Here is a 24671-nt window from a genome sequence, read left to right on the forward strand (position 1 = left end):
ATACCTCGCCCGAGGCAAACGCACAAGCGATCACGATGACCCGGGCGAGGCACGTCTTGAACTGCTTCGCGCGGCAATTTCCTCGCGAGGCAACTCGCTGAATAATCCCACGTAATGAATGATTGGAACGCTAGACCAGGAATGTCAGTACAGACCTATATAGCCCCATGCCATTCTCGCCGGCGACCAGTTGGCTGTGTGGCGACGGCGGCAGCGCGGCAGGCCGCTTTGTCGCACTTGACGATTTCATGTCGTACGGCTTAAACCTGCACACCAACGCAACTTGTCAGTATTGTTTGACCAACAGTCGATGTTACTGGAGGAAAGGCAGCGTGACTTGTATGTATAGTCACCTGCGATAATATATTACACACAACGATGGACTCAAAAACATCTGACACGATCTTATTTGTAGAGCCAAAAGAGCGTGTCGCATATATTTGCGGCCTTCGAAGAGTAACATATTATTGCAGGTGACTGTACTGTTTTAAGGCAGCGTAAAGAGATGACACCATTACGTGACGTAGTTACAAGTAATCCCTGTATGATCTAGACGCTTAGAAAAATTTGTTTGTATTTACTCATGTTTAATTATTTTAATGGTTCTATTTTCTTGCATGGCGACCGTGACAGGTCTCCCCTAAGTAATCCACTTATCCTTAACACTGAAAATTTCGATATCAAAAATATATATAGTACATTTACTAATAAAAATATCCAAAGGCTAACTCCTAACATTACAAATGTATTTAGATAAGATTTTTTTTTTAACTAAGCCTAACTAACTAACTAAACACTGTTATCAATAATTAGTTTTACAAAGTGAAAATTGTTATTAAAGCAAGTCGTGAACCGGATATGTCACATTTCGTTTTGTATGCAATATGCATTCGCTTTGATAACCTGACACCTCTAAGTTATGATAACTGGGGGCAAGACAGTACATCTGTCAATATATTTAACAATTAACCTCTAGATGGGGACGTGCAATGATAATTTTAATAGTAATGCTAGTTTCGAACAGAGATAGCCCTAGTGGCGATAAAATGAGTGAGGTCGTTTTTTACACGACTATGGGAAGGGTTGTAATTTTGTAAGTATTACCTAAAAGGTACGTAGGTATATTTGTTCTGTGTGTTCCACCGCAGTGACAAAACTGTTAAGCGGATTTTGGTGTCAATCGGTTGGTTAGGTTTTATAATGCGGTGACATACCGTATATTTTAATCCTTTTTGAAACGGTCTTCTCTGGTGGTTTTTAGGGTTCCGTACCCAAAGGGTAAAACGGGACCCTATTACTAAGACTTCGCTGTCCGTCCGTCCGTCCGTCTGTCACCAGGCTGTATCTCACGAACCGTGATAGCTAGACAGTTGAAATTTTCACAGATGATGTATTTCTGTTGCCGCTATAACAACAAATACTAAAAACAGAATAAAATAAAGATTTAAATGGGGCTCCCATACAACAAACGTGATTTTTGACCAAAGTTAAGCAACGTCGGGAGTGGTCAGTACTTGGATGGGTGACCGTTTTTTTTTTGCTTTTTTTTTTCGTTTTTTTTTTTGCATTATGGTACGGAACCCTTCGTGCGCGAGTCCGACTCGCACTTGCCCGGTTTTTTATTAAAACAGTAGTGTTTTGAAATTTTTGATGTGACATGTGTAAGTCCAGTCTTATTAATTTCTAATTACATAATGACGTTCAAGTATCTGAGCTGTATTTCACACGACTACTAATTATTAATAATACTACATTTGTAATAAGTATATTAATCATTAAAAACTAATTAATCATAAGTGCGCAAAAAGTGAACCGGTAATAACCGCGTGTAGGCAAATATTTGACCCGTTTTTATAATGAGTATAGCCCAGCCAATTAAGATCTGTGGGCTGTTTTATAAAGCTACAAGTTACAATTTACAAGCGGATCGTTCTAACACATAGGGTTAGAAAGAGACTTCCGCTTGTAAATTGTAACTTGTAGCTTTATAAAATAGGCCACTGATCGTGCTGGTATGAGCCAGACATAACAATCTGTGAAAATGTTATGATATTATTTGATCTTTATATAATGTTATCAATCCGCGAGTGTAACTAACTGTTTTACGCGATATATTTATCGATGATGCCCATTTGAAGTTTCTTCTTTAATTTTTCTAACAAATGCCTATTTTTTTGTTTGCTTGATAGGAATTAGTTCAAAAATTGACTGATGATAATCGATAACAGCGATCTATTATTAACTTCATCACATGTAGGTAATAGTTTAATAAACTCGGAATCATACTAAACATTCCCTAACGAACTCTGTCTCCAACATCGAGGCGGAATTTTATGTTTAGATTACATCGTAAAAGGCCAAATTGTTACTAGCTAGTTCCAAAAACCAAATTCTACTGGTTGGCTTGTTCAACATTTTCCGGAGAGATGCCGCGAATAGGAAGCTTTAACCTAAATATTAATAAGGTTGGTATTCCATCTGTGCAATGTGTATTTGCGTCTCACATTCTGCTTAATGAGACGCAGTGCATATTGGACCAACAAACTGGACAAGTGGAATACCACCCTAAGCAGAGTCCCACACAGAACAAGAAGCCTCGCGAGAAAATTGCCGCGCGAAGCAACTCGGTCTGTGTAAACTCGTCCGAGGTAATGCGGCCGTTGGTGTTTGCCTCGGTCGAGGCACGGCTGTACAAACCTCGTTCTGTGTGGACCTGTCTAATGATAAAAGTAACATCATACCTAATGTTGTTGGCGTGCGCATTGTTGTTGTTGTGCGCGTGGTTGGCGTTGGCGAGCGGCTCCGGCTCGCCGTACGAGGGGTATTTGTGGGGGATGCTTTTGTAACACGACGCGCAGATTTGCACCATACCTGTAACATAACAAACACACAACCGTCTTTCACACGTCCGAAACAATATACCGAAAGAAAACGATCTAACCGAAATCCGTCTACTACATACTAAGATTTGCTACAGTCAGCAGCAGAAGTTTCAGGTGTTCAAAATTACCTTGACACGCTCTTATTCTTTTAACAATAAACTCGCGTCAAGATCATTTTGAACACCTCGCCCGCTTAGCAACTTCTGCTGCTGATTGTACAAGCAAGATTGGTCTTGAGACATTTCTGCCAGCAAGGTATTTAATGCTACGCTCACAGTGGCGGATTTGCCTTAAGGCCCAGTAGGCCCAGGCCTAGAGCAGCAAGATATTAGGGGCGGCAGTCTGTTTGATGGGTGCTGAGAAAGGGGCGGCTAGTAGCTACTTTAGAGCCTGAGGCCTAGGGCGGCCAAGACTATAAATCCGCCACTGTACGCTCAGCTACCAGGAGCTCATAACTCACCCTGTGGACTAATAGGACTGGCTTCAGGATGCGGCTTCAGCGACGTTATGAACGGGTAATACGGCTCCCGCTCCGGGTTCGCACAACAGTACACCAGCCTGAGCTGCGACGAGGGGGCGGAGACGCCGCACACGTAGCAGACGAAGGATGCGGTGGTGGCGGGCTGGCTGGCGGGGCGCTCGAGCGACGGCGAGTGCGTGTTGGCGGCGAGCGACTTGTCGCCGGAGCTGGCGAGGCTGAGGGGGGAGGGCGGGAGGAGGGAAGGAGGGCGGGTGCGGAGGGTGTACACTCGCTCGTTCGCCGCGACGCCGCGCATCTGTAACAAGAGAGGTCGAGGTTAGGTTCACCTTCATATTGAAATGTTTCACAATAGTTATTTGTACAACAAGAGATCAAAGTTTGACATTTCTTCGAGTGCTTATTTTGAGTCCCGTGCAAGCGAAAGATTCTATAATAGATTCACGAGCGTAGCGAGTGAATCTAATTTAGAATTTCTGCCGAGGTAGTATATATAGTCCGAGTCTGAAATGATGCCTTTCATCCGAGTTAAACACTCTACTTTTCATTTCGAATACGAGGAAAGTAAAATGCATGTGTTCTTTTAAAAACACGACTAAGTAACTATAAATTTTTTAGGGTACTTTCAGCTAACAATTTAGGCAAAAGTATCGTTATTTATGGAATGGGGAGTCAAATATCAGAATGGAAATTGTATAACAAATCCATTTATACCCAAATTTCAACTGCTTATCGAAAAAAAATTGGAACCTAAAATGCTCTAGTGCAGAAACGTATCATTTTCTGCACACCTTTTATAACAACAATGACCCTCTTTCAGAGCATGAGAAATGAAAAGAATAAACAATAATGTGTACGAAATGCGGTATCGTCTTGGGTCGTCCCATTCGTTTTTCGAATGTAGAATGAGTGACGAAAGCAGAATAGGACTAATTTAAGAACTTGACGAAAAACGAATGGGACGACCCAAGACGATACCCGAAATGCATGTGCAATTGGTAACCATGAGTGGTATAATTGAAATTGCTAAAAATCGGCACATGTTGCGATTAACCGATTAGGGTCGTATCGCCAGTAATTAAATGTACAAATAATCGATTAGATAACCGTCGCCACCGATTAATGCCGTATCATGTGGTCCGACCACGATTGACCGGTATGCTAGACTTTGTCCGAGGTCAGACCAAATTCAAGCTTATGTCAATGTCATAAATAAATAATAAATAAAATAAAATAAAATAAAATAAAAATAATTTATTTCAGACAGTTGACAGTCCATATTTTAAATGAAATAAAATTAAAATTACAATTAAATTAAAGATAAAATATTAAAATTAACAAACAACTTACACATAATTAAAATACAATTTAAATTTGAAATTACTATTAACATTCATAAATAACATTAGATTAAATTAAATTTACAATTATTAAAACTAACATGTAGGGAGGACCAGTGCTTTAGCAAGCCACTGTCCCACCTGTTACCCACTATAGCCAGGAGGCTGTGGCGGCTGTCACGCACCCTGCTTATCATCGCGGCGCAACGCTTGCGGAGCGTGGCGTGGAAACCGTCCACGCTCGCGTCCGCAAACATTCCGGACGCGCTACAGTGCCGCGGCAGCCGCAGCAGGACCCTGAAAGCGTCATTATACTGGACTCGCAGAGCGTTTAACGATCGCTGAGTGTATCTTGTCCATAGGCTACAGGTGTACAGCGATGTACAGTACGCTTTAAATAAGGTTATCTTTACTTGGGCTCTACATCGGCTGAACCTGCGCGCTATCATGTTTGCTCTCATCGCTAAAGCTCTGCGTTCCCTCTCGATGTCTGCATCATCGCGCAGATCTTCGGTAACCAAATGCCCAAGGTATTTAAATGAGCTCACTCTATTTAGTTCCTGGCCATCAAGAAGTATAGGAGGGACATACGATGGACTCTTGGTTCCGGCTTTAAAAACAATAAAGATTTCCAGTAGGTATCAATTTTATCTGTACGTTAAAACTATTGACGTGATTATCGTACTAGTGATTGATGCAACTGTAGATATCGTAATGGACTCTCTACTTTAGATAGCGTAGTATAGATAGTGAGGGCACTAAATATTCTAGAGCATAAGTAGTAAAAAATAAATATCAGGGGACAATCTTGAACATATCGGTTTAGTGCCAGCTAAGCCGATTAATCTATCTAATCAATTCTTGATAGTTACTAGAAGATAAACAAAATAAACAACTATTCGAAACATTTAAATACCTACATAGTAAACATCCTAACTTCCTAAATAATAATGCTTTTTTGGGGCAGTCGTTTAAAAATATCTCTGATCAATTTTTGATCAGAGACCTGTAAGGGCGACCGCTAGCTGGCGCGGTTACACGGAGCGGGTGAGCGGGTTAACGAAAAATAGTATGAGCAACGCTCTGGCGCGGACGCTTGCGACGGATTTTACCTACAATGGCACCCGTCGAGTGCATGCTTACAGCATTTAGTAATCTCCAGTTACTCTCAGTCATGGCTGTCATTTTCTGTACGAAACAGTCTGCCGATTTTTGCGGGGGAGGGGACGTCAAATGTATTGCTATTTCTACATGATTTGTACGTGACGTACAAATAGCCATGTCAGTCCATACAAAAGTTTGCAGAATTGTGCAAGTTTTTCGGCAAAGGGGTAAGCTCTTAAAGGCGACTCCAGTTATTAAATCCTCTAAGTGTGCGTGCGCCCGCTCCGTGCACCCGCCAGCTCCGATCAGACACCCTAACGGCTCCGCCACAACATCGAGCGACTTGCGACGGCGGCAGCGATAACCATAGGTTGGAGCGTGACACAGCGAACGGACCTTTCGTTCCACTCTATGATTATCGCTGCCGTCGTCGCAAGTCGCTTGATGTTGTGGCCGAGCCGTAACTCTTTAATTGACAGTCCATGTCGTGTGTAATGGAGTAATCAATTCGAAGACTGTATACGAATCAGTTCGTGAATGAATCGGCCGATCTATGATGCCGGCGGTCAATGTCACTGTGCGAGCAGGTCAGCAATATAATTATGAGCATGCGATAGAGATAGGAAACGGCGGGTCAATATACGAAATTATTCGTGCTTCTAATGTCCTTAGCGCCACTTGCACCGTCCCGTTGACCCAGGGTTAACCGGTTAAACCTGGAGTTACCATGGTTACCAGTATAATTTGACACTGGGTTAACGGTTTAACCGCTTAACCCCGGGTTATTGGGATGGTGCAAGTGGCCCTTACGTTAATAAACTTTATTCCAAACACATAAAGTTAGCATAATCTGTGTACCTATGTACATGTGCGTCCTACCACACTACGCGTCAGGCCATGTGCTTGGCCCCGCGATAGCCCGGCGACCCCCCGATACCCCGGATAACCCCGGCTGTAGGTACGTTATTAGAAGCGTATTATTTGCCCTGCGGATTATTTGACCCGCGGATACAAGTTGACGCGATAAGGCTTGCATAAAGGAGCCCGCTTGGATTGAATGATGTAGGTGGCCCACTGCGGCGTACGGTGCGCACGTAAACGAGCCACGTGGATCTGCAATTGTGGAGGCTTAGTGTAAGGCCTGAGTGGACGCTCGAAGCGGAGCGTTCGGCGGGGCGTGCAGCGTGGCGTCGGGCTCACAAGTGATTTGAGCAGCGTGCACTAAGGCCGCTCCTATACGTTTGCATAACAAATGCAACATGCACGCCGCACGCCCCGCCTCGCTGCTGCACGCTCAACTCGAGCGTCCACTCAGGCCTTACACTTAGAGTGAACTGTCTTGATGACCATGCGGTATTATTCGTTTAAAATATTACATAAAGAGTATGACTTAAGTCAGACTCACATTAAATATTCTTTCATTGAGTTGGATTTCGTGTACAGTCACCTACAATAATATGTTGCTCTTCGAAGGCCGCAAAAATATGTGACACGCTTTTATGACTCTACTAATACCTAAGATCGTATCAAATATTTTAGCGGCCTCCGTTGTGTAACATATTGCAGGTGAATTGTTAGCAGAACTAACGAATATAATCAAACTTTGCATAGATCCGTTGCCCAAGTTACAACGAGACTCAAACTTTCAAATGTGCCTATTTTTTCTACAATCTAAAATTTCTAATTCATATAAATGACGGTGTTTCTGTTATTTTACAAAAATCTATATATAAAATTTGGTACCAATACGTTATCAAGCATACAACACTTGTAACACGAATGAATATTGACTCATTTTCACAATAACAACATTATAATCGCTTCATATCCGTATATGAAGCTTGTCAATGTTTGTGTAACACAATTTCGTGACTGCAGTAGGTATTTGTTTAGCCAAGACGAGGAACCGACGATAACGGGTTTAGGTATTTCGAAACACGCCTCCTGATAATTGGCCATAATAAAACGATTACGTTATCTTTAATCATATAATGACATCTGTAGGTATCACAGACAATTACTACCTACTTGTTATGTCTGGCCATAGTTGTGTATAGAGTAGTGATGCAACGGATAGTTGCTTGGCCGGATACCGGATACCGGATGTTCGGCCTGACCATCGGCCGAATATTCGGCCGGCGGAACTATACCTACTTTTCGGTTTTCAGGTGCGCATTGTGTAGGTTTTGACCTGTTTCGTAGACCGTCCGTTATTTGGCCGGATAGTAACTCACTATCCGGTATCCGACCGGATGTTAAAATAACGGCTGGATAGGCCGGATCCCGGATAGTAACCGAATATCTGGTGCATCTCTAGTATAGAGTCGAGAGTTCCTAAAATTTAAATCATATAAATATAGACAAACATATTTATGAAGTGCAGCTGAGAAAAAGTTAGTTCAAAAGTATATGTACAATAATGTAAAATCGTCTCAAACCCCGTCGAGTTTAAAATTATTCCATGAGATGCTATTTAATGAAGGAGAGTACAGTCAGCAGCCGAAGTTGCTAAGCGGGCGAGGTGTTCAAAATAACCCTGACACGCTCTTATTCTCTTAACAATGAATTCGCGTCAAGATCATTTTGAGCACCTCGCCCGCTTAGCAACTTCTGCTGCTGACTGTATCAACTTTATTAATAGTTATTTGGGAATATTTACACAAGTGTGTGTACAGGAAAGTCTTAAAATGCTACTTTTGATGGAAACTTATCGTATTATATGGTGATTTTAGACGTTATCAATATACGAATGAGACGATACTATGCTATCTGCCGATATCCAGCGACACTTGGGTTTATCTATAGATGGAAAGACACCATTTAAAATAAAACAAATAATTAAAAAAGCTGATGAAATAAACTGCCATATACACGTCATCTTTCGCTGATATTAAAACCCCTTGCCACGCCGGCAAAAAAAAAAGCTATTTTCAACGCCGAATAACAAGTGTCTAAAGGAGCATTCCACGGACTGTCCCGTACAAACGCATTTTATTTCCCTTGTTGCGACTTTTTTCTCGGCATTTAAAGCAGGTGATTATTTTTCTGTACATATTTTTGATCATTTGTCATAGAAAAGGAAACTCTTATACGTGCAAATCTTCAGAAAATTCGTGTTTGTACGGGACAGAAGGTAGATAATTTCATGGAATGCTCCTAAAGATAAGTATAATAAATAAGATCAAAAGTCAAAACTTTAGAAACCTGTAGTCCTGTTATAATATATTCGTGTTCGTACTGACACTTGCAGTAATATCTTGCATAACGAACCGCAACAATATTTGACAATCTTATTTGTAGTTTACGAGGGGTTTTTGTGCAGTTTGTTGAGCAAGATATTATTTTTTGTCGAATTTGATGTCGATTAGTGACGTTATCCATAAACGTGTGATAAATCTAACAAGCCTTTGATGATAGGTTATCGCTGTCTTTTCGACATTTACATTTGTTAGAAAAGAGATAAAATTTAACAGAACTTTGCAAAGTTTTTTATCGATGTTAAAAGTTCAAATGATTTGAGTTAATGCGTGATTTGTCGGTGATTCGGTTTGATCCAGTTAAAGATATGATTACATTGATTACCCATGAATTGGTCATTGTTTGTATAAAATTTGGCGATAACATTTGAATTTAAAGATCATGAGGGCATCGGAAAAATGAACGAATTCGCGAACGGACGCACGTCTGCACGGGTAGTAACTAGATGTTTGTAGATTCGAGCTAACTTGACCTTTATGACGTCCGTTACAAGAGATATTTTGTGTATTTTTGACCGTTGTTCCGAGATAATTTCGAGTAGATATTGGCTCAAAACACGTTTAAATAAAGGAGAAAAGATAACAACGCAAAATATAGACTTCGTATTCAAATTTTTTAAATAACCTCACAAATAGTATATGATGACGACGAAGGTGGCAGTACGGTGGCATTGATTTTAAGCTATTCAAAATCGTCTATTTAATGAACAGAATATTATTGTCTAAACGACAATTAAGTACAGTCACTTCATAAAACTGGTATCTAAAATGATTGTTGGATATAACATTTTTTTTTGACAAATATCATCCCACCCAATTGATCAAGAGTTATCAAATCGCAACATGGAATAAACCCATGATCTGAACACGGAGCGAAGAATAAAAATATGGCTCGGACCTTTGACTCGCGATAGCTTGAACCGGAGACTTACTGTAATCAATAATCATGTACAATATTTAATGTATATTGTCATCAAAGACATTTATGTGGATACTTTGACGGACAATGCACTCGGGCTGAGGTCATATTGGTACAATCATCTATTTTTATGACACTATTTTCGTCTTTTATTTTTCTTTATAATCAGGGAGACACGAGTGGTTATGGTGTAATCTACTAGTAAACAATTCATCTATGAACCAGTTGAATCCATAAAACGTTACTCATACTTTAGTTTTGGTTCCTTTATCATCACGTCAGAATGATGATGGGATTCTGAAGAAATCGATTGAACTCTTCAAATATAGGCAATGGTTGGTCGGGTTATAACTGACCGTCAACTGTGTTGCAGCAATCTATTCATTTGTGACGGAAAATTACAAGAATGATATGCGAATGATTATATTGTTAGATATCTTTATAAAAATGTTCAGTGTACCTGTGTGAGAACACAGTAATTGAAATAAATATAATAACATTCAAAGTTGATTAGATAACAAATTCGAATGTTGTACTTTACTTGACCGCGTTATCCGACATCTTGCTCACTGTAATACCTTTATCTCAATTATTGTATTAATCAGACTAATTGTAATGTTATCGCGTATAATCTCGCAGTTGGTAAATCTTAATAGCTTCACTCACATTACGTCCAATTTCACGATATCATCTGGTATTTCTTCATTTCTTATCACTTATAATACTGATCGATGATTATTGTACTGTATAACTAATCTTTCTTCTAGAACCTAAGTCGTTATCAAGCTTAAAGCCTCTAAAACGATTATCGTACTTATTTATATTATTATCGAGTGTTATCATTTAATACGGATATACCTAAACATACATAAATAACATGTAACATCCTGACACGGTATCAGCGGGTCACTAAGATAGCAGCTGATCTGTGTTCGCAGATTACGTAGACTATAAACCGATTCCTATTGTAGATGAGACATCAACAGTCGGGTAACCGACATACAACTCGGTCGGAATATCCGGCATTTTTGGCGCCAAGTCCGGCTTTTAAAGTTTAGGGCCTGACAACCCTAATTGTAGGCAAAACAAAAATACACCTTTGTGAATCACACTAAGGGCTGATTTACACGGCTCGCGAACTCGCATGCGATTTTAGTTACATTGCGGACTGTTGGTTACGTCCAATTCAACCAAGTCCAAGTTTCATTACATTGCAGTTTTTGATAGGACAAAAACTGCAATGTAATGAAACTCGCATGCGAGTTCTCGCATCGTCTAAATGAGCCCTAAGAGTCAGTAAGTGAGTAAAATCGGGGTTCAGAGAACCGATACTAATATTATACGTGTGAAGAATAGAACGGGATTATGAGAAAAGTGGCAATGGCACGTCAACCGCATTATCCTTAAATTTTAACCGCTTAACATTTGCTATATAGAAGTGTACAATGAATGTGGATTTAACATTTGCTATATAGAAGTGTACAATGAATGTGGATTTAACATTTGCTATATAGAATTGTTCAATAAATGTGGAGGATGGTACAGTCATCAGCAATAGTATCTTACACAACTAGGGCCGCAAAAGTATATGACGCGCTCTTATTGCGTTCCAAATAAGAACGTGTCACATATTTTTTCAGCCCTAGTTGTGTAAGATACTATTGCTGATGACTGTACTACCAAAGAGTTATTGATCATGAAAGAGGTCTAAGAAAATATAGTGCCCACGAGTTTGACTGCCGGCGATAGATGGCGCTATACGCCGTACATTATGAGGTACTCTGGTAGTCAAAAGTTGACGTTTTACAATTCATAATTACCACAAAACATATATAGCGCCGTAAAGTGCCATCAATTCGGCTACCAAAGTCAGTTCCAATAACTCTTTGGTACTACGTAGGTAAATATTGGGGCAGACGGTGTAGAAACAATTGTGGCGTTTGCGTCACAGGGCCCACCTGAATACACTCACACGGCCTGAAAAGTCTCGTATGGGTTTAGTGACTATTAACGGTATATCTGTTGGGTGGCGATTATTTTATTAAACTTTACACGTCTTCCACGATCGATAACTCTATGGTACTACGTATATAGGAAAACAGTGGGTAGACGGTGTAGAAACAATTGTGGCGTTTGCGTCACAGAGCCCACCTGAGTCCACTCATGCGGCCTGAATAGGCTCGTATGGGTTTAGTCGTTATTAAGGGTATGACTGGTGGGTGACGATTATTTTATTAAACTTTACACGTCTTTCACGATCGATAACTCTTTGGTACTAGCTACGTAGGTAAACAGTGGGCAGACGGTGTAGAAACAATTGTGGCGTTTGCGTCACAGAGCCCACCTGAGTACACTCAGGCGGCCTGAATAGGCTCGTATGGGTTTAGTCGTTATTAACGGTATGTCTGTAGGGTGGCTATTGTTTATAATTATAACCTTTGAATAGGAGGAAATCCTCAATTTATAGGTATCGATATCTCTTTCTAAAAGGCTGGATTGATTAGTTTGAATGAAAATAATTTTCTCTTAGAATGGTTCCCAGTGTTATCAGAAGCAAAAGAGGAAATTCATAAAAATATTACGAATTAACTATACAAATAAAACATAGTTGACAAAGGTACTAGTAGTAGGAAAGGTACTAGGTAGTTGGTAAAGGTACTTTAAAATAATGGTGTATGAATCACGTCAATTACATCAAAAGTGATATTTTAGATCAGTGGTGGGCAAAGTACGGCCCGCGGGCCATCTGCGGCCCGCGAAAGGATTTTATCCGACCCGCCGACGGTCCTATGAAATAATTAGTAAATGGCATTGACCCACGATTATCAATTTATCACAAATCAAAATAAATTTTGGCTACAATTCTGGCCCTTCACTTAAATTTTCTAAACTTTCTGGCCCCCCATGAAGAAAGTTTGCCCACCACTGTTTTAGATACATAATGTATTGAAATATCAAGTCTAAGTAACATCTAAGCTGAGGGCAACAATATATAGTTCGTTGACATAAAACGATTGCTAATGCCTGGCTAAGTAATCGTCTAGTTTTAGAAGGCTTCAAACAGTTTGGGTAAATAAATTTTTCACGCCACTGTTCGGAAATGTGGCAATAGATGGTCTAAAACCAAGCTGCAAAGTAGGCAATAGCTGTAGCACCTGAACCACCACTACTACAATGTTTCATTGTTATCATCATCTGTCATTGGTGACGGTTCGCTACAGCAATGAGTATCATTTAAAACATAAAAATCAATAAAAGGTCTTTTTTGGCGCAACTTTTTCCTTAAAAATAAAATAAGGTTATTTATAGGACCAATTTCTTGTATGAAAAAAAAAAAGAAATGTCAAAAACCATTCAGTTCATTTTTTTTAACAATTATCCATTCAGTTCACACTTAAGGCGTTTTTTACTTTTGTAGCTGCTTGTGGTTTTTTTAGCAAAAACGCTTCTAAGTTTAGAGTCGGTTTGAAGCAAATAAGAGAAAAACGCCTCTTAAAAGTGATAAAAAAAGTAAAAAAGGCGGGATTTGAAAATACTTACTGAATTGGATAGTGTAAATTGTGTTTGACTAAAAAATACAAGAAACGCGTATATCTACGCTCGCTATAAAAATGAGTTCTTCTAGTGAAGAAAATGATATTCTTACACTGACGCCTACCGAAATTCAAGAGACAGCACAGGCAGTGGCTAGTAATTTGCTACCAGAGAAATCGCGGGCAAGTACTTATAGTTATGCAAATGTTTTCTTATTTCCTCGCAGTAGTCGTGAAAAGCACTATGTAATGCCTCGGCCGGAAACGCTAAAGATGGACTCGTATTATTTGAGGGCCTCCACTAACGTGTCGGCCCTCAAACGACTCGTCCATCTTTTAGCGGTTTTCCATCCTCTCCTACAATGTACTATTGAGAATAAATGCACGGTTTAACATCACTATGACGTAAGTTTAAACGAAAACAGTCATTATCACGGGTGTTACAATATCTTAATTGGCAACTAAATTATCGATACCAAAATGTCTTAATACAGTTACAATCTTACAATAGGTATAATCTGAGACAATTATGTGTTACTTTCTGACAGCAAAACTTCTTGAACAAGTGACCTTGCCTGTATTGCGCGACAGAGATGGAAACAGAGTACCACAGTGAAACAACCTAACAACAACAGCGTAACTTTGTACTGTATATCCATCTCTGTGGCGCAAATAAATGATAGGATTAAACGAACTTACAGGCAAAATCACTTGTTCAAGAAGATTGCCGGCCGGCACCTGTACAAGAGTTCTTGCTCTATGACGGTCTCTCCAACCAAAAACTTTACATGCCGGTCTTCTCCACATTAACCATATTAACATTATAAAACAAGTACCTGGCCATCACAACTTTTGTCCTGTTTCCCGCACATCACCTCTCCATTCCTCTTCCCAACCTGCCTCAAAACCAGAACCACGTTACACACTATACACAACACTACACTTACACACTACGGTATACCTCACTGAGCATCGGTACCATGAATTTCCCGTTGTACCACATTATCGACACTGCACATGATCACTCGTTGAATATTTTGGTGACACTGAGTTGAGTTATCGTTATCAGTAATAGTGATTGCGGTATCGCTATACACGCGCTATCTGAGGGGCAAAAGCGACTTGCCATTGAGTGACAAAAAAAAAACAATCCATCGGAGAAATTGATTAAATTAAAAAAAAATCTCGAGATAAAATTAAAGGAAAATAATTACAGTCTAAAAAAAACGCTCGCAAAAATACTTTCAATGTTTTTTTAAGGATTTTGTACTCCACAGCTTAACTTTTTAGGTCCATTTAAAAAGCGATATACGGATCACTTACTCGGCTCAAACGTTCAAGCGAAGACGCGTGCGTCAACTTCATCTGCGCAAGCGACTGTGCGCTGCGCGCTCACAGGCGCCTTACTCCGAGACTCACGCGCAATAGTAACGAAAACGTATTGGCTTCTTTGGTAGCTAGATGTGTGGAAGCCGAACTTAGTGACGTTTATATTAGATTTTTATTGAATATTTATTATGAATAAGGCGCAAGTTTTGTAGGTCATACGAGGTTAATGGCGAAGCAAACAACGCGTTGATGTTATTTGCGCTTTTATTTGGATTTTGAGATGTTTAGATTTGGTATTATCGAATGTGTGGTAATGTGTAGGCGTGACACTTTTGAGTTTTATCGATTCATTAGCAACTCGTATGATTTTTATTCAGTTGGCTAAGTCACCGATCAATAGTGATTCTTGATGAAGGTTTAGGTTATAATTTGTTAACCCGTGCGAAGCCGGGGGGGGTCGCTAGTTGAGTATAAGTAGAGGTGGATGATCATTTCTTGTATATTTATATCGTGCGTTGCACGCGCGTTTATTCTTATTACTGCCATAAAGATAAATAAATACTTAAAATACCTATTCAAAGCATTAAATACAAACCTGACTGACGAGATTAATCAGAAATCGCAAACATGTAATGCAGATTTTTAGTAGCTATTAATAAACCTTAATCAAACGCAGTTAGATTCACATTTCATAAGCATAGTAGTTCATGTTTAATATATGCTGCAACAAATGTCAAACAAAAATTTTTGTACCCGTTTAAAAGGTGTGTTCCTGTTTCTTTTATAACCTTCTAACCTTTTTCTTTCTTGTTTTAGAGAGGGTATAATAACAAATCCTAAAAATAATATCAGTGTATAAGTACTAATATCTGGGAGAAAACATATAAAAACTCAATAATGCACGTTTTCCCAGAGATCGCCCCCGAAAACCCCCATATAGCAAATCATCGAAATCGTTAGAGCCGTTTCCGAGATCCCCGAAATATATATTTAAATAAATTAATAAATAAACAAGAATTGCTCCTTTAAAGGTATTAGATTTATGAACAAGGTTAACTATACATTTACAAGTATCAATTAAAAATGTAGGTAAGTATATAGTTACAATTAACATTTACAAATAAAAATTAAATCTATAGATTTAAAAAAACAAACCGACCCTGCCATTCCCGGTGCAAAGGTGCCCATGATGCTCGCAGCATTTCCAAGCTGGATCACCACGGACAGCCTTTGGATAAGGAACGACTCGGAGCGGAGGCCCTCCCCTTTGTGTCTGAGTTGACGTCCTAAATACTAGTCCTAGTTAACTATTGGTATTTTATGTTCGAGTTTCTCTTAAATCGTCTGTAATAGACGAAAGAGCCCTTAATGATACTTTTTCCAATACGCACTTTGGGGCTGTCCATAAATTACGTCATCGATTTTTGACGATTTTTGACCCCCCCCCCCTATAATCATCCAAAAATCATGCTTCAAATGACCCCATTTCCTCCTACTTCATGGTACCGTCATCCGATGTCCAGACCCCGACCCCCCCCCCCTAATTTGAAATGACGTAATTTATGAATAGCCCCTTTTCTATAAATAACATGAATAATTGATTAAGACCTTACTGCTCGACACAATTTAAAAACAAACAAAAACAAGCTAATTAAGCCCTCCCATTCAACTTGAAGTCTTATATGCGTAAATATAAAGTCGATAACCTGTTATCAAAGTGCAAACATTAATAAACAGTATCGGGACAGTTAACACTGATCCTGCCCTTACACAAATCGACCCCAGACGACTCTTAGATAAACTATTAATAACATGATATATACGAAAATATACCTTGCCGGTATAAATTTAAAGTTGATTATTGTAGTATGGGGCGATGCCCCGGGGTGACATAACGCCGCTATACTTACTCAACCTCGTATCTGCAACACTCATTTGATGACAAAAACACCCGTATTCCGAATGAAAGAAAAGCGACATTTCCATCAAATGATTGTTGCAGATATGAGGTTGAGTAAGTATAGCGACGATATACGCCCATTTCGTTATATCTACAGATATAGTAGTGACGTAAGAAGCTCATTAGTTAGATACGTGACTAGCACGCAGTCCGTTCTATTTTGACTTCTAATGGGAATTTCACGTGTCGATTAAAAATGAATTCTAATCTGTAAGACATTAAGTTGACAATTAATTGTAAACGAAACCGTAAGTCAGTTCAAAAAGACACAAGTCACATGGCTAATTACTTCCTGATTCAGACGTAATACGATGGCATAAGGTCGAAACTGCAACGAATCCGATTGATTTAGTCTGAAAGCCCAGTTAAGTAGTAAAATTATTCAGTGTAAATAGTACTGTAAGTTAGAACCGGTAAGATTTAGTTTAAACCGAATTGAATTAAAGTATTAATTAGCGGAATTTTGGGTGTGGAATAAAGAGACCTGCTATCAGTACGTGATTAATGAAAGAGGATTACGTTCCAATTAACACCTTTACGATAACACTTTTGTATGACGAAACATTATCACAATATTGGTGGTGGTAATTGCTATAACTGTTCCAAATTTTAGGTATGTACGTCAAACGGTCTCTGAGAAAAACGCATTTAACTGATTTGCAAGATCGAAGTGATCACATAAGTGTTCCGTGAATAAAGTTTTGCACGGAACACTAAAAACGCCACCGAAATAGTGGTGTGTCATTTTTCACTTATTAGAAACTAAGGAATCAGACATTACAAGTGATCATAATATTACATAGTTATTATAGAAATGTTTTCAAAGGAAAGTTACAGATTAACAAACGATTAGTTAATCAAATAATAAACATGGTAATGTTGTGACAATTATTAATAGGACAGATATTCTACAAATAGGTAGCTATCATATGAGTACGATGCAACGTGAATCATTAATTTTGTGGACATATTACTCACCGATATTTAAATTATAGTAAAACAAGATGCAAGAAAGTCAATTTAATTTTACATTTCTATGAACTATCCTTCCTACTTGTGGGTACAGTAACATTTATACAATACGCAGTATTGGGGGCGCATATCAACCAGGTAGCAGTAATGAGCATCGACCAACCAGCGCTGCGTGTATTATAGCTGGGATACGCGGATGTCGAACTAAGTTAACAACCCTAGCTACACTAGCAAGCCACAACGTATTACGTTATGGCACCGCATTGCGCTGTAGAGCCAAACAATTGCGACAACTTGCGACTGCAACCGCGTACTCACGTCATACCATACCGTAAGTCATCAGTTCAGTGTTAACGATCACGCCCAGTTGCATACTAAAATTGAAGATGCGATCAGCACTTGCGAGTCCTTACAGTAAAAGAAGTCTTGCTCACAAAAATGCCGCTCGCAATGTTGTACTTGAGCCGTTACGTGTCAAGCGTGAAGGATGTGACATGTAATTGTTTAACTTTCAGCTTTGTCACAGAATAACTAATAGTACTACCGTACAGAAAATTCACTCCTTCACAAAAGTCAGATTTAGGTATAAAATTATAGCTCTATACTTGCCGCCTGCAACAAAATTGAAACTTATAACCGCGCACGAACGGTGAATCTTCTTTGCGCCAGCGCCACGTGACACGACTATCGTGCGGTCGAGCGGCGCCCACTGCCATACGCCTGCCCTGCCCGGGAGGCCCGCCGGCCAAATGTACCTAAACTGCGTAGTGACACCCCCCTGGCGTTGTGCTCCAGAAACTTCCTGCCTCGCACGGCTAAACTGTGGAACAAACTGTCGCCTGCGGTATTTCCGGACCGATACGACCTTCAAACCTTCATGTAAAGAGCGTACTCCCATCTCAAAGGCCCGCAGCGCACATGCCTTACCACCTCTCTGGTCATCATGAGCGATGGTAATTCGTGGATTAATCTGCTATTTTTCCTCCTATATCATAAGAAGGTATATATCTAATAGTACTGACCTGGTAGCCGCTCCACTGCTGCAGCAGGTGGTGGTGGCAGGCGGCGCAGGCGCGCACGGTGCCGAGCGCGTCCTTGGGCCGCGAGCGCGGCGGCCGAGGGTGCTGCTCGCCGAAGATCGGGAAGTATGGTTGCTTGTTCTGGAATTATAATGTCATATGATAGATGGTTATATTGTGAGCATATAATGAAATATTTGTTCAAAATCCCCTGACATTCTAAAGCATCGGCCATAAACGCACGCTCCGAGCGTGCGCGCTCGACGCTGAATCTGACCGCCATACATTGATTATAAGAGATGTAAAAAGGTCGGCGTCTGCGTCGATGGTGCACGCTCGTAGCATGCGCTCACCCTGACCCTAGAGCAAGATGGATATAATCGTGGTTTCTAATCAACAGGAGTTAAGGATTACAGCATAATCTTTAACACAATTAATTTAAAATCCCCTGACGCTAACACTTCAGCCACGAAGCGCACGGTATTGGTAAAAATATGGCGGTCAGCATCAAGCGTGCAAGACCGGAGCGTGCATTCCGTGGCTCTCGGCTAAGCGTGCAAACTGAGTGGACGCTCGTGTATGGCGTACATGTTAAACAAATGAAAGTGTGCCTCAATGCGGGCCACTCAAATTCCTTGAAAGCTTGACACCACTGCGAATGCGAACCGAGCGCACCGATGAGACCGTACCCTAAAAAAGTCGAACATTTGTTTTTCACATACGTACGGTGGCGAAATCACTGGTTTTCCGTGTCTGGGGAATTACTTTGTGCTAATTTGAGGATACCGTATTGGTGGAGGCGTGTCGTACTATGCAATGGCGAATGTGTTAACATAATTGACAGATATCGCGCGAAATACAGGTACATAACGGCATTTTTCGTGCATTAGGTATGTGTGCAAAACTGTCAATGTTTCTTACACTAATAGCAACGCACAAAACTGTTGGTAGATCTGATCTCGTTGCAATAAGGCTCTCTAATAGTATCTACATTTAAATTTTCATCTTATTAGTTACCGTCGTTTACTTTTCTTTACAAATACAAGCAAATTTGCACACCTCAAGAGTAATACCACAAATAATACATACGAACAGAAGCAAATAACATCCGGCTAATGATAAAAAAGTTACACATGTTTTCATAGTTAGTTGGATTTTGTCGTACATTTTTAATAACAGTTACAATCACAGGGTTATACTGATAACACTTAGGTTAAAAGTTACCGGAATCGTACCAAAGCGGCTTTACTGACACGCTAAGTCGATCTAGATATCTTGTTAAATTAATTTGTCCAATTAGCCGGATCGTTCAGAAAACTGTGACCTTTGGATAACGAGAAACGGGGCAGCGCTTGTCATGTCGCGACGGAGAGAAACTTGACCTTAAATATATTGTGATTTGCAGGGTGGTGTGTAATATGGCTAGCAAGTTTAGAAATAATATAGCGCAGTATTTACAAAGTTATGCCAAACTAAAAAAAATAGATAATCAATCACCTACCAACACTAAACTGCAATAAAAAAAGATTCTTCTGATCTATTTGATACACAATTTGATTAATTTGACCATTTGGAAAAGTAATCGAGGATGGCAGATACCTTTGGCGCATTGTTTCATACGCATACTATTGATGACTGGACATTTGGGCAGTGTACTCAATGATATTATAAGTACAGATAGGTTAAACGCGCTCTAAAATTTAAGCACTTGTGACAATTGTATACAGTTTAACTTTAACTATGACCCGCAAATAACAAATACCAATAGTCTCTTTCTTATTTCGGTATTCATTTAATTTTGCCGTCTCTTTTACACTTTTTTGCGTATGTGATCAATAAACATAAAGTGAGTGTGTGCTGCCATGACGTTAGAAGCATTATTTTCGCTTGTTATATAATAGTAGGTATGCCAGTTATTAACACATTCATTGCCTCCCAGCCAAACAAGACGTCCGCGCCAGGTCACAACAATTTCGTCATATAAAGCAGTAGTACCACGATCCCGACTACCGGGTCGTCCGGCCTGGGAACGAAATCCTAAAACCGATAGTCAGGTTCTCGGCACTGAATGTATTAAATCACTCAGTATCTCAAATCGAATTTCCTGTTTTATTTCTATAAGTATCCGATCCTTTATATCAGCAATAAATGTGACATTCGACCTGCAGGGCCGTGTTTGTCCGTCGCAAACACTAGGGTCGGAGGGCAGCCGATATCCATCCGATATGTCTGCGGGTCGAAAGGTCCACTCATGTGACTGATAGCCCGCTACATACGGACTGTATTATCGTAGACAGAAATAACTGATCATTCGTAGACTTTATTGCAACGACATTAGGTCTATGGTCCGTTAAGAGTGCAGTTCTTAGTACGCAAGTAATTTTATTAAGGCCTGTTCAGCAGAGAAAGTGCCGTGAGCGCCGTCTTAAGCCCCATTTAGACGATGCGAGAACTCGCATGCGAGTGTCATTACATTGCGGTTTTTGATCAGTCGGTTGAATTGGACGTAACCAACAGTCCGCAATGTAACTAAAATCGCGTGCGAGTTTGCGCGCCGTCTAAATCAGCCTTTAGGCTGTGTTTCCTCCAGAGATGTGCGAGGAATCGTAGCGAGGGATGACGAACCAATAGAATTACTACACGCTAAACGAGTATAGGTAAACAAAGAGAAAAGTTCTCATTGGATATCGTCCGAAGTTGGATATAGTGAATAAAAAAAAGTTCACTACATTTTTCTTAAATCTAGACAACGAAAAGTTCTTAACAAACGTATCTATACGTACGTATCCTCGCACATATCTGGTGAAAACGCAGTCTGAAATTTGTGAGTCTTACAAAGACAATCTTACAGGTACAAAAGTGAGACCGGGCCGATTGCATAACAAACTACAACTAATATTACAAGCGGAACTCCTTATTTAATAAGTGAAATTAGAAAAGGAGTTCCGCTTGTAATATTAGTTGTAGTTTGTTATGCAACATGGCCCTGTGCCCTGTTTATCAAAAGCTTGTAACTTGTAATACAAGCGGATGTCACTTTTTGACAGCTTTTGTTAGAAAGGGACTTTCCACTTGTATTACTAGTTACAAGCTTTTGATAAACGGGCCCCTGCTCCCTTATTACTCATTCTATGGTCAACGCCGTAGACTCTACGGTGATAACAAACATGGATTAATGATGATTGTCTAAAATGAACTTTATTACATAAGCGTAGAGTTCACATTGAATCGTGATCGCGTTTAACTAAATTAGTTCAATTATGATCGAATTCATAAATATTTCGAATATGGTTGCGAAATTCGTGTTTATGCGATAGCAAATATTGAGTGGTTAGAGTACGAGATATGACTTGCCAAATAAGTAATAGTAAATAAAATAATTAGATACAATATGTAACCGGATATTCGCAGTTTAACATTAACCAGTACATTTCACGAAATGATACACGAATGAAATGAAGTAAACATGTTTTCTTCCAGACATACTAAACATATATTTAAGAGCGCTATTACATTTCGGCGTTGAGCGAGTTTAGGTATTTTACGCGCTGCGGCAGGCCGTGCGAGCTCAGTACGCCGATCCCTTCTACCACACTCGCACTACAATGATGGATTAAACATTCTTGATCCTTCGCGAAGCATATTGAAATCAACCATAACAACACTAACTGTACTTAACTTTTAAAGTTCTAAAACTGTTATTTGGTAAGTACGAAAATACTAAATGCAGTGCAAATGTACATAGGGGCTGTTCATAAATTACGTCATCTATTTTTGACGATTTTTGACCCCACCCCACCCCTCAAATCATCCAAAAATCAAGCTTCGGATGAATCTGTTTCCTCCTACGTCATGTTACCATCATCCGATGTCCAGACCCCCCCACTCCTCCCATTTGAAACGACGTAATTTATGAATAGCCCCATACTTGTACTTATGAAGGTATATTACTCGAAAGAAATTATAGGTACCTACTCGCTTATTTACATGTTTCGTCATTGCATTTGGTACCTATAGGTTGTAAAGTTTGTATCAACGAGGGTTTAAAAACGAACTGGTACTGAGGATCTGATGATGATTAAGGTGGTCACGGATACCAATCAACCATGTAGTAACATGATTAGGCTCGTTTGATTCGTCTCAACAAGATCTTTGACACTGAAGATACACAGGGTCTGATGATGGAGCTTGAAGGTGGCCACGGGTACCAGTCTATCATGTAACTAAACAACTTCGTGTTTGGGCTCGTTTGATTCGTCTCAACAAGATCTTTGACACAAGACAGTACTCAGGGTCTGATGATGGAGCTGGAAGGTACCATTACCAATCAACCCTGCAACTAAACCACATCGTGTTTAGGATCGTTTGATTCGTCTCAACAAGATCTTTGACACTAGGTGATACTCAGAGTCTGATGATGGAGCTGGAAGGTGGTCACCGGTACCAATCAACCATGCAACTAAACCATTTCGTGTTTAGGCTCGTTTTATTCGTTTCAACAAGATCTTTGACACAAGATAGTACTCAGGGTCTGATGTTGGAGCCGGAAGGTGGTCACCGGTACCAATCAACCATGCAACTAAACCATTTCGTGTTTAGGCACGTTTTATTCATCTCAACAAGATCTTTGACACAAGGTAGTACTCAGGGTCTGATGATGGAGCGCGAAGGTGGCGACGGGTACCTGTCTGTCATCATCAGCTCCATCATCAGACCCTGAGTAGTATCTTGTGTCAAACATCTTATTGCGACGAATCAAACGAGCCCAAACACGAAGTGGTTCAGTTACATGGTAGACTGGTACCCGTGGCCACAGTCCAGCTCCATCATCAGACCCTGAGTACTAACTTGTGTCAAAGATCTTGTTGCGACGAATTGAACGAAGCCAAACACGAAGTGGTTTAGTTGCATGGTTGATTGGTACCGGTGACCACCTTCCGGATCCATCATCAGACCCTCAGTACTACCTTGTGTCAAAGATCTTGTTGCGACAAATCAAACGAGCCCAAACACGAAGTGGTTCAGTTACACGGTAGACTGGTACCCGTGGCCACCTTCCAGCTCCATCATCAGATCCTGAGTACTATCTTGTGTCCAAGGTCTTGTTGAGACGAATCAAACGAGCCTAAACACGAAGTGGTTTAGTTGCATGGTTGATTGGTACCGGTGACCACCTTCCGGCTCCAACATCAGACCCTGAGTACTATCTTGTGTCAAAGATCTTATAGAAACGAATAAAACGAGCCTAAACACGAAGTGGTTTAGTGGCATGGTTGATTGGTACCGGTGACCACCTGCCGGCTCCATCATCAGACCCTGAGTACTATCTTGTGTCAAAGATCTTGTTGAGACGAATCAAACGAGCCTAAACACGAAGTGGTTTAGTTGCATGGTTGATTGGTACCGGTGACCACCTTCCGGCTCCATCATCAGACCCTGAGTATTATCTTGTGCCAAAGATCTTGTTGAGACGAATCAAACGAGCCCAAACACGAAGTGGTTTAGTTGCATGGTTGATTGGTACCGGTGACCACCTTCCGGCTCCATCATCAGACCCTGAGTACTATCTTAAGTCAAAGATCTTGTTGAGACGAATAAAACGAGCCTAAACACGAAGTGGTTTAGTTGCATTGTTGATTGGTACTGGTGACCACCTTCCGGCTCCATCATCAGACCCTGAGTACTATCTTAAGTCAAAGATCTTGTTGAGCCGAATCAAACGAACCCAAACACGAAGTGGTTTAGTTGCATGGTTGATTGGTACCGGTGACCACCTTCCGGCTCCATCATCAGACCCTGAGTACTATCTTGTGTCAAAGATCTTGTTGAGATGAATAAAACGAGCCTAAACACGAAGTGGTTTAGTTGCATGGTTGAT

The 24671-nt window shown here is 40.2% G+C and overlaps 1 protein-coding gene across 1 annotated transcript in view; it reads right to left on the reverse strand.

The window, feature by feature from the left end:
- Positions 1–24671, reverse strand: part of LOC134800584 (uncharacterized) — a 167748-nt gene that overhangs the window by 69890 nt on the left and 73187 nt on the right. Inside the window, exons 7-10 of the mRNA XM_063773074.1 lie at positions 18797–18940; positions 3343–3658; positions 2742–2871; positions 156–266 (exon numbers count right to left, since the gene is read on the reverse strand). Of these exons, the coding sequence (XP_063629144.1) occupies positions 156–266; positions 2742–2871; positions 3343–3658; positions 18797–18940 (701 nt within the window). The remainder of the gene's footprint in view (positions 1–155; positions 267–2741; positions 2872–3342; positions 3659–18796; positions 18941–24671) is intronic.

Source organism: Cydia splendana, chromosome 20 (genome assembly GCF_910591565.1).
Source record: "Cydia splendana chromosome 20, ilCydSple1.2, whole genome shotgun sequence".
Taxonomy (NCBI): Eukaryota; Metazoa; Arthropoda; class Insecta; order Lepidoptera; family Tortricidae; genus Cydia; species Cydia splendana.